Source organism: Lonchura striata, chromosome 32, assembly GCF_050655825.1.
Source record: "Lonchura striata isolate lonStrDom1 chromosome 32, ASM5065582v1, whole genome shotgun sequence".
In the NCBI taxonomy this organism is placed as follows: Eukaryota; Metazoa; Chordata; class Aves; order Passeriformes; family Estrildidae; genus Lonchura; species Lonchura striata.
Window position 1 is genome coordinate 6525200 of NC_140734.1, and position 11435 is coordinate 6536634.

At 53.8% G+C, this 11435-nt stretch overlaps 1 protein-coding gene across 1 annotated transcript in view; it reads right to left on the reverse strand.

The window, feature by feature from the left end:
* Positions 1–9931, reverse strand: part of NEURL4 (neuralized E3 ubiquitin protein ligase 4) — a 45433-nt gene extending 35502 nt beyond the window's left edge. Inside the window, exons 1-3 of the mRNA XM_085564267.1 lie at positions 9670–9931; positions 2210–2687; positions 659–727 (exon numbers count right to left, since the gene is read on the reverse strand). Coding sequence (XP_085420393.1) covers positions 659–727; positions 2210–2687; positions 9670–9906 — 784 coding nt within the window. The 5' untranslated portion in view covers positions 9907–9931. The remainder of the gene's footprint in view (positions 1–658; positions 728–2209; positions 2688–9669) is intronic.
* Between the last annotated feature and the right edge of the window lie 1504 nt (positions 9932–11435).

Sequence of the window (11435 nt, forward strand, 5' to 3'; positions counted from 1 at the left end):
ATGGGAAAAATGGGGGGGAAAATGGAAAATTAGGAAAAAAGACGGGGGAAGAAGGGGGGAAAGTATGGGAAAAATGGGGAAAAAATGGAAAAATTAGGGAAAAAATGGGGGGAAATGCGGAAAAAATGAGGGAAAGTATGGGGAAAATGGAGACAAAATGGAAAAATTAGGGAAAAAAACGGGGAAAATGGGGAGGGAAACGGGGAAAAAATGGGGGGAAAGAGGGAAAAGTGGGGGGAAAAGTGGGGGAAAAATGGGGAAAAATGGGGAAAAATGGGGGGAAAATGGGGGGAAATGGTGCTCCAGTTACACCCCATGCTGGCCACACCCCCAGCCCACAGCCAAACCCCTCATTTGCATAAAGGGGCGTGGCCTGTTAGAACCACGCATCGTTTGGCCACACCCCAGCCCACCTAGAAACCCCTCATTTGCATAAAAGGGTGTGGCTTGTTATAATTATGCCTCATTTGGCCACACCCCCAGCACACACACAGACCCTCATTTGCATAAAGGGGCGTGGTTTGTTATAATAATGCTCCTTTGGCCACACCCCCAGCCCACACACACCCCTCATTTGCATAAAAGGGCACGGCTTGTTATAACCACGCCTCCTTTGGCCACGCCCCTCATTTGCATAAGGGGCGTGTCCGGCACTCACCGCCCCCTGGCGGCTCCAGGCTGTCGGGGAATTTGTCCGGGCGGGGCTGGGGCGGGGCCGGGGGCGGAGCTGGGGGAGGGGACAGCGGGGACACCCATGGGTGACACTGGGACACCCACGGGTGACACCGGGACACCCGTGGGTGACACCGGGACACCCGCGGGTGACACCGGGGACACCCGTGGGTGACACCGGGACACCCGTGGGTGACACCGGGACACCCACGGGTCACACCAGGGACACCCGTGGGTGACACCGGGACACCCACGGGTGACACCGAGGACACCCACGGGTGACACTGGGACACCCACGGGTGACACCGAGGACACCCACGGGTCACACCGGGGACACCAAATCGCCCCTTCCCACCCCACAAATTTCCCCTAAATCTCCACAAATCCCCCCAAAATCCCCTTTGCAACACCCCAAATTTCCCCCAAATTCCCCCTTTGCACCCCCCACAGTTCCCATCAAGCCCCCCAAAGCCTCCAATTTCCATCAATCCCCCCAAAGTCCCCCCAAATCCCCCTCCCACCACCCCAAAACCCCAAAATCCCTCCAAATCCTTCCCCGATCCCCCCAAAACCGCCTTCCCACCACCCCAAATTCCCCAAACCCCCTTCCCAGCACCCCAAATTCCCTAAATTCCCCCAAATCCCCCAAATCCTCCCCAAATCCCACCAAATCCCCCTTCCCACCACCCCAAACCCTCCAAATTCTCCCCAACCCCCCCAAATTTTTGCAAAAATTGCTCCCAAAGGTCCTTAAAACCCCCATATTTCCCCTAAATCCCCCCAAATCCCCCTTCCATCACTCCAAAACCCCCTTCCCACCACCCCAAACCCCCCAAGTTTTCCCCAAATTCCCCCCAAAACCCCTAAATCCCCCTAAAAGCCCCTTCCCATCACCCCAAAATGCCCCAAATTCCTCCAAAATCCCCCCCAAACCCCCCCCACCACCTACCAGCCACCACTGCCGCGCCACTCTCCCCTCCCGCCTCCACCTTCCCACCACCCTAAACCCCCCAAATTTTCCCCAAATCCCCCCTAAATCCCCCTTCCCACCACCCCAAACCCCCCAAATTTTCCCTCAAATCCCCCCCAAACCGCCCCACCACCCACCAGCCAGCGCCGCCGCGCCGCTCTCCCTTCCTACCTCCACCTTCCACCTTCCCACCACCCTAAACCCCCCAAATTTTCACTAAATCCCCCTTCCCATCACCCCAAACCCCCCAAATTTTCCCCAGATCCCCCTTCTCATCACCCCAAACCCCCCAAATTTTCCCCAGATCCCCCTTCTCATCACCCCAAACCCCCCAAATTTTCCCCCAAATCCCCCTTCCCACCACCCCAAACCACCCAAACCCCCCCCCAAATCCCCCCCCAAATCCCCCCCAAATCCCCCTTCCCATCACCTCAAACCCCCCAAATTTTCCCTAAATCCCCCTTCCCATCACCCCAAACCCCCCAAATTTTCCCTAAATCCCCCTTCCCATCACCCCAAACCCCCCAAATCTTCCCCAAATCCCCCCCAAACCCCCCCACCACCTACCAGCCAGCGCCACCGCGCCGCTCTCCGCTCCCGCCTCGGCTCCTCTCCCCTCCGCGGCTCCCGGCTCCTCGGCCGCCTCCAGCGCCGCCGCGTCCCCGTCCCCGTCCCCGTCCCCGTCCCCGTCCCGGTCCCGGTCCGGCGCGGGCACCACGGTGACCTGGGTGCACTTCCCGTAGAGATCCACCACGGCCCAGACGCGGGGCGGCAGCCCGGCGGCCGCCACGCCGCAGTCGCGCCCGTTGACCCAGAGGCGCAGCTCGCCCGCGGCCGTGGCCTCCACGCCCACGCGGTCGCCCTCGGCCAGCGCGTCCAGGTCGGGCCCGAAGTCCTCGCGCAGGGAGCGCCCGTCGCGCAGCACCGAGCAGCCCGACAGCACCCACGAGCCGCCGCGCAGCCCCGTGGCGCTGCTGGGGAACTCCAGCGCCGCCGGGTCCAGCGCCGTGACGCCCACCTCGATGGAGCCGCTCCACGAGTTCACCTGGGAATGGGAAAAATGGGAAAAAATGGGTAAAAAACGGGGTTTGGGGTGCCCGTGGCGCTGCTGGGGAACTCCAGCGCCGCCGGGTCCAGGGCGGTGACGCCCACCTCGATGGAGCCGCTCCACGAGTTCACCTGGGAGGGGAAAATGGGAAAAAATGGGTAAAAAACGGGGTTTGGGGTCCCCGTGGCGCTGCTGGGGAACTCCAGCGCCGCCGGGTCCAGGGCGGTGACGCCGACCTCGATGGAGCCACTCCACGAGTTCACCTGGGAATGGGAAAAATGGGAAAAATGGGATTTTTGGGGGTGAAAATGGGAAAAAAATGGGATTTTTGGTGTTAAAATGGAAAAAAAAAGGGACTTCTGGAGGTAAAATGAGGAAAAAATGGAATTTAGAGAGGGTTGAGATGTAGCTGCTCCTCGAGTTCACCTGGGAATGGGGAAAAATGGGAAAAATGGGAAAAAAATGGTATTTTTGGGGGGTAAAATGGAAAAAAAATGGGATTTTTGGGGGTAAAATGGGAATAAACTGGGATTTAGAGGGGGTGTTGATGGAACCGCTCCACAAGTTCACCTGGGGTGGGGAAAATGGGGTGAAAATGGGAAAAAATGGGAAAAAAACGGGGTTTGGGGTCCCCGTGGCGCTGCTGGGGAACTCCAGCGCCGCCGGGTCCAGCGCGGTGACGCCGACCTCGATGGAGCCGCTCCACGAGTTCACCTGGGGTGGGAAAAATGGGGAAAAATGGGAAAAAAATGGTATTTTTAGGGGGTAAAATGGAAAAAAAAAGGGATTTTAGGGGGTAAAATGGGAAAAAAATGGGATTTAGAGGGGGTGTTGATGGAGCCACTCCACGAGTTCACCTGGGGTGGGAAAAATGGGAAAAAATGGGGAAAAATGGGATTTTTGGGGGTGAAAATGGGATTTTTGGGGGGTAAAATGGAAAAAAAATGGGATTTTAGGGGGTAAAATGGGAATAAAATGGGATTTAGACGGGGTGTTGATGGAGCCGCTCCACGAGTTCACCTGGGGTGGGGAAAATGGGAAAAATGGGGTGAAAATGGGAAAAAATGGGGTTTGGGGTGCCCGTGGCGCTGCTGGGGAACTCCAGCGCCGCCGGGTCCAGCGCCGTGACGCCCACCTCGATGGAGCCGCTCCACGAGTTCACCTGGGATGGGGAAAATGGGAAAAATGGGGAAAAATGGGGAAAAAATGGGATTTTTGGGGGGTAAAATGGAAAAAAAAAGGGATTTTAGGGGGGTAAAATGAGAATAAAATGGGATTTAGACGGGGTGTTGATGGAGCCACTCCACGAGTTCACCTGGGATGGGGAAAATGGGAAAAATGGGGAAAAAATGGGGAAAAAATGGGATTTTAGGGGGGTAAAATGAGAATAAAATGGGATTTAGAGGGGGTGTTGATGGAGCCGCTCCACGAGTTCACCTGGGATGGGGAAAATGGGAAAAATGGGATTTTTGGGGGGTAAAATGAGAAAAAAATGGGATTTTTGGAGGGTAAAGTGGGATTTAGGGAGGATTTTGGTGGAGTCGCTTCATGAGTTCACCTGGAAGGGCTAAAACATGGGGTGAAAATGGAAAAAAATGGGGAAAAATGGGGAAAAAACGGGGTTTGGGGTCCCCGTGGCGCTGCTGGGGAACTCCAGCACCGCCGGGTCCAGCACCGTGACGCCGACCTCGATGGAGCCGCTCCACGAGTTCACCTGGGAGGGGAAAATGGGAAAAAATGGGAAAAAATGGGTAAAAAACGGGGTTTGGGGTGCCCGTGGCGCTGCTGGGGAACTCCAGCGCCGCCGGGTCCAGGGCGGTGACGCCGACCTCGATGGAGCCACTCCACGAGTTCACCTGGGAATGGGAAAAATGGGAAAAATGGGAAAAAATGGGAAAAAATGGGGAAAAAATGGGGAAAAAATGGGGAAAAAATGGGGAAAAAATGGGATATTTCAGGGGTAAAATGGAAAAAAAATGGGATTTTAGGGGGTAAAATGGGAATAAAATGGGATTTAGAGGGGGTGTTGATGGAGCCGCTCCACGAGTTCACCTGGAAATGGGGAAAAATGGGAAAAAATGGGTAAAAATGGGTAAAAAATGGGGTTTGGGGTCCCCGTGGCGCTGCTGGGGAACTCCAGCGCCGCCGGGTCCAGCGCCGTGACGCCGACCTCGATGGAGCCGCTCCACGAGTTCACCTGGAAATGGGGAAAAATGGGAAAAAATGGGAAAAAATGGGTAAAAAATGGGGTTTGGGGTGCCCGTGGCGCTGCTGGGGAACTCCAGCGCCGCCGGGTCCAGGGCGGTGACGCCGACCTCGATGGAGCCGCTCCACGAGTTCACCTGGGGTGGGAAAAATGGGAAAAAATGGGAAAAAATGGGTAAAAAATGGGGTTTGGGGTGCCCGTGGCGCTGCTGGGGAACTCCAGCGCCGCCGGGTCCAGGGCGGTGACGCCGACCTCGATGGAGCCGCTCCACGAGTTCACCTGGGGTGGGAAAAATGGGAAAAATGGGGTGAAAATGGGAAAAAATGGGGAAAAATGGGTAAAAAATGGGGAAAAAATGGGGAAAAATGGGTAAAAAATGGGTAAAAAATGGGTAAAAAAAGGGGTTTGGGGTCCCCGTGGTGCTGCTGGGGAACTCCAGCGCCGCCGGGTCCAGGGCGGTGACGCCGACCTCGATGGAGCCGCTCCACGAGTTCACCTGGGGTGGGGAAAATGGGAAAAAATGGGGAAAAATGGGATTTTTGGGGGGTAAAATGGAAAAAAAATGGGATTTTAGGGGGTAAAATGGGAATAAAATGGGACTTCTGGAGGTAAAATGAGGAAAAAATGGGATTTAGGGAGGGTTGAGATGGAGCCACTCCACGAGTTCACCTGGGATGGGGAAAAATGGGGTGAAAATGGGAAAAAATGGGGAAAAAAGGGATTTTTAGGGGTAAAATGGGAATAAAATGGGATTAAGAGGGGGTGTCAATGGAGCCACTCCACGAGTTCACCTGGAAATGGGGAAAAATGGGGTTAAAATGGGGAAAAATGGGAAAAAATGGGTAAAAAACGGGTTTTGGGGTGCCCGTGGCGCTGCTGGGGAACTCCAGCGCCGCCGGGTCCAGGGCGGTGACACCCACCTCGATGGAGCCGCTCCACGAGTTCACCTGGGGTGGGAAAAATGGGAAAAAATGGGATTTTTGGGGGGTAAAATGGAAAAAAAATTGGATTTTTCGGGTTAAAATGGAAAAAAAAAAGGGACTTCTGGAGGTAAAATGAGAAAAAAATGGGATTTAGGGAGGGTTGAGATGGAGCCGCTCCGCAAGTTCACCTGTCATGGGGGGGAAATGGGGTGAAAATGGGAAAAATGGGGTGAAAATGGGAAAAAAAGGGGAAAAAATGGGATTTTTGGGGGGGTAAAATGGAAAAAAAAATGGGATTTTAGGGGGTAAAATGGGATTAAGGGAGGGTTTGGGTGGAGTTGCTCCATGAGTTCACCTGGAAGGGCAACAAAATGGGGTGAAAATGGGAAAAAATGGGAAAAATGGGACTTTTCACAGTTAAAATGGAAAAAAAATGGGATTTTATGGGGTAAAATGGCAATAAAATGGGATTTTGGGGGGTAAAATGAGATTAAGATGAGATTTAGAGGGTATCGATGGAGTCGCTCCATGAGTTCACCTGCAAATGGGAAAATTGGGATTTTTGGGGGGTAAAATGTGAATAAAATGGGATTTTAGGGGGTAAAATGTGAATAAAATGGGATTTTTGGGGGGTAAAATGTGAATAAAATGGGATTTAGGGAGGGTTCAGGTTGAGCTGCTCCATGAGTTCACCTGGAAATGGGAAAGAAATGGAATTTGGGAAAGGTTTTGGGGGTGAAATGGGGAAAAAATGGGGTTTTAGGTGGTAAAATGGGAATAAAATGGGATTTTGGGGGATAAAATGGGATTTAGGGAAGGTTTTGGTGGAGCCGCTCTGGGAATTCACCTAAAAATGGGAAAAAAATGGAAAGAAATTAAGAAAAACGGGATAAAAGTGGGATAAAAACAAGATTAAGATAAAAGTGGGATAAAAATGGGATGAAAATGGGATTAAAATGAGGTAAAAGTGGGATAAAAGTCAAATAAAGTAGAATTAAAATGAAACTAAAATTTGGGCCTAAAATGGAATAAAAATGGGATAAAAGTGGGATTAAAATGGGATTAAAGTCAGATAAAAGTGGAATAAAAATTGGGATAAAAGTGGAATTAAAGTGGGATTAAAATGTGATTAAAATGGGATTAAAGTGGGATAAAATAAGTGGGATTAAAAATGATATAAAAGTCAGGATAAAGATGGAATAAAATAGGATAAAAATGGGATTAGGATGGGATAAAAAGCGGGATTGAAATGGAATTAAAGAGACATACAAACAATACAAGAGTTGGGATAAAAATTAGATAAAAATCAGAATAAAAATAGAATAAAAGTGGAATAAAAATGGGATAAAAATGGGAATAAAGTGGGATAAAAACAAGATAAAAAGGGATAAAAATGGGATAAAAATGGGATTAAAGCAGGGGAAGCTGAAGTCAAAGGGCCCCGGGAATTTGGGGAATTTGGGGAATTTTGGGGTGTTAAAAAATGGGGTGAAAGGGGGGGACGGGCGAGGTGAGGCTCCTCTGCTCCAGCGCCTCCCAGTATAAACCAGTATAGCTCAGTATAAACCAGTATAGGCCAGGATAGATCAATCATTCCCAGTATAAACCAGTATAGACCAGTATAGCCCAACATAAACCAGTATGGCCTAGTATAGGCCAGGATAGACAAGTCACTCCCAGTATAAACCAGTACAGACCAGTATGGCCCAATATAAACCAGTATAGGCCAGGATAGACCAGTCACTCCCAGTATAAACCAGTATAGGTCAGAATAGACCAATATAACCCAGTTATTCCTGGTATAAACCAGTACAGGCCAGGATAGGCCAGTCATTCCCAGTATAACCCAGTATAAACCAGTATAATACAGGATAAACCAGTATAGCCTAGGGTAGACCAGTCCTTCCCAGTATAAACCAGTATGACCCAGTCCTCCCCAGTATAAACCAGTATAAGCCAGTCCCACCCAGTACAGCCCAGTCATTCCCAGTATGATCCTGTATAACCCAGTCTCCCCCAGTATAGAGCCCATATCCCAGTATAAACCAGTATAACTCAGTCGTTCCCAGTGTAACCCAGTTTGCTCCCAGTATAACCCAGTCTCTCCCAGTATAGCCCAGTCATTCCCAGTATGATCCCATGTAACCCAGTCTCTCCCAGTATAACTGAGTCCATATCCCAGTATAACCCAGTACAACCCAGTCATTCCCAGTGTAATTCTTTATAATTCAGTACAGCCCAGTATAAACCAGTACAGCCCAGTCATTCCCAGTATAATTCTGCATAAGCCAGTCTTTCCCAGTATAACCGAGTCCATATCCCAGTACAAACCAGTACAACCCAATCATTACTAGTATAATCCCATGTAAGCCAGTACAGCCCAGTATAAACCAGTACAACCCAGTATAGCCTAGTATAACGAAGTTATTCCCAGTATGGCCCAGTATAATCCCGTATAGCCCAGTCCCTCCCAGTATAACCCAGTTTGCTCCCAGTACAACCCAATCACTCCCAGTATAAACCAGTATAATCCTGTACAACCCAGTATAGCCCAGCACAACTCAGTTCCCCCCCAGTATAACCCAGTCATCACCAGTATAACCCAGTATAACCCAGTCCCTCCCAGTATAAACCAGTCCATCCCAGTATAACCCAGTCATTGCCAGTATAACTCCATATAACTCAGTATAGCCCAGTATAAACCCGTATAATCCAATCACTACCAGTATAACCCAATCCCTCCCAGTATAACCCAGTCCCTTCCAGTATAACCCAGTCCCTCCCAGTATAACCCAGTCCCTCCCAGTATAACCCAACTTCCTCCCAGTATAACCCAGTTTGCTCCCAGTCCCTCCCAGTTCCCCCCAACCTCCTCCCAGCTGCTCCCAGTTCCCCTCCATCCCCCTCCCAGTTCCTCCCAGTTTACCCCAGTTCCTCTCCCAGTCCTTCCCAGTTCCCTCCAGTGCCTCCCAACACCCTCCCCAGTCCCATCCCAGTTCATCCCAGTCCCTCCGTCTCCTCTCCCAGTCCCCTCCATCACCCTCCCAGTCTAACCCAGTGCCCTCCCAGTTGCTCCCAATCCATCCCAGTCCGTCCCAGTCTATCCCAACCTCCTCCCATTCCCCCCCAGTTCCCTCCCAGTCACTCCCAGTCCCCCCCAGTTCATCCCAACCTCCTCCCAGTCATTCCCAGCTCCCTCCCAGTCCCCGCCATCACTCCCAGTCCATCCCAACCTCCTCCCAGTTCCCTCTCAGTCTCCCCCAGTCCCATCCCAGTTCCCCCATCTCTCCCCCAGTCGCTCCCAGTCCATCCCAGTCCAATCCCAGTTCCCCCATCTCTCCCCCAGTCCATCCCAGTCCGTCCCAACCTCCTCCCAGTCCCCCGCGGTCACTCCCAGTCTCTCCCAGTCCTTCCCAGTTTCCTCCATGTCCTCTCCCAGTACCCCCATCCCCCCCAGTCCCTCCCAGTCCCTCCCAGTTCATCCCAGTCCATCCCAACCTTCTCCCAGTCCTTCCCAGTTCCCCTATCTCTCCCCCAGTTCATCCCAACCTTCTCCCAGTCTCCTCCCAGTACCCCATCTCCATCCCAGTTCCTTCCCAGTCCCCCCCAGTCCTTCCCAGTCCCTCCCAGGCGCTCCCAGTTCCCTCCCAGTCCCTCCCAGTCCATCCCAACCTCCTCCCAGTTCCCTCCATCCCCTTCCCAGTCCGCCCTATCTCCTCTCCCAGTTGCTCCCAGTCCCTCCAATCCTCTCCCAGTTCCCTCCCAGTCCATTCCACTCCATCCCAACCTCCTCCCAGTCATTCCCAGTCCCCCCCAGTTCCCCCCCAGTCCCCCCCAGTCCCCTCCCCACCTTCCTGTCGATCCTCACGGTGAAGACGCGCCCGGGCCGCAGCGGCTCCCGGCTCAGCACCAAGCCGTGGTTGAACTCCTGGCCCGGCTGCGCCCTGGCGGCGCTGCGGCCGCCCTGGGACAGGGCCACGAGGCGGCCGCAGCGCGGGTGCAGCTCCGGGGGCGGCCCCGGGGCTCCTCCCGGGGCTCCGGCCGAGGCCGGCCCGCCGGAGCCGCCGCCGGGCCCCGGCGCCGCCATGGCTCCCTCCCGCCCGGCCGGCCGCGCCGCCGGCGCGACCCTTTCGCGCCGTTTCGCGACACTTTCGCGGCGCGCCTCGCTTGACGGCGGCGCGGCCGCCGCTTAACTCCCGATGGTTTCGTCACCATTCAAAGCGCCCCGCGGCGTCCCTCGCCCTCTCCCAGCGCTCTCCCCGTCCGCATTTACCCTCCCCCGCCCTCCCCCGCCCCGCTGGGGTGGCTCTTCTCCCCGTTTCGGCTGCGGCAGCGCTTTACGGCAGCCCCTCAGAGCCGCCCTCCTCGCTCGACGGCGGAGCGGCGCTGAGCCCCCTCACGCCCCTTCCTCGCTTTACGGCAGGCGCCCCGGCAACCGTTGCCATGGGGACGGGCCCTGCCCGGCAACGGCGCTCATTATGAGCGGCGTTAATTAAGGGGCCGCGGGTAATTAGCGCGGGGGGCTCGTGGGGAGGGGAATAAAGCGGCGGCGAGGTGCTGCCCGCTGGTGCCCGGGGTGCCGTGGGGTTGCTGGGTGTAATTAGCGCTAATTAGGGCTAATTAGGGGTTAATTAATCAAGCGGTGCTGTCCAGGATGTGAAGGGGAGGAATTAATGTTAATTAAGGTAATTAGGGGTTCGTGGTGCTGCTCCACAGAAATTCACCCGAAAGTTTCCTCAAAATTCCCAAGTTTTCCCCAAAATTCTCGAATTTCCCCCAAAATTCCCAATTTCCCCCCCAAGTTATCAAATTCTCCCCAAAATTCCCAAATCCTCCCCAAGTTCCTCCAAATTCCCCTCAAATCCTCCCCAATCGCCCCAAATCCACCCAAATTCACCCCAATTCCTCCCCACGTCCCCCTCGAACCCCAATTTCCCCAAAATCCCCCCGATTTCCCCCAAAATCCCCCTCAAAGCTCCCCCAAATCCCGAATTTTCCTCCCCACTTTCCCCCACACCCCAAATCCCCCCCGAACCCCAAAAATCACCCCGAATCCTCCCCAAAAAATCCCCAAAATTCCCCCCCAAACACCCCTCGACCCCCAAATCCCCCCTAAAATCCACCCCAATTCCCAAAATCCCCCCAAAATCCCCCCAAAATCCCCCCAAAATCCCCCAAAATCCCCCCAAATCCCCCCTCCATCACCCGAAATCCCCCCAATCTCCCCCAGATCCCCCAAATTCCCTTCTCCGAACCCCCAAATCCCCCCCTGGGCCCCCAAATCCCCCTAAATGCCCCCCAAATCTCCCCAAAATCCCCTCCCGAACCCCAACCCCCCCCAAATCTCCCCAAATCCTCCTCTCCGACCCCCAAAATTCCCCTCAAGTCCCCCCAAAATCCCCCCAAAATCCCCCCGAACCCCAAAAATCCCCCCAAATCCCCCTTCCATCACCCCAAATTCACCCCAAATCCCCCCAAGCCCTGCTCCATCACCCCAAATCCCCCCGAAATCCCCCCAAATCTCCCCCGAACCCTAAAAATCCCCCCAAATCCTCCTTCCATCACCCCAAATCTCCCCCGAACTCCAAAATTCCCCCAAATCCCCCCCAAATCCCC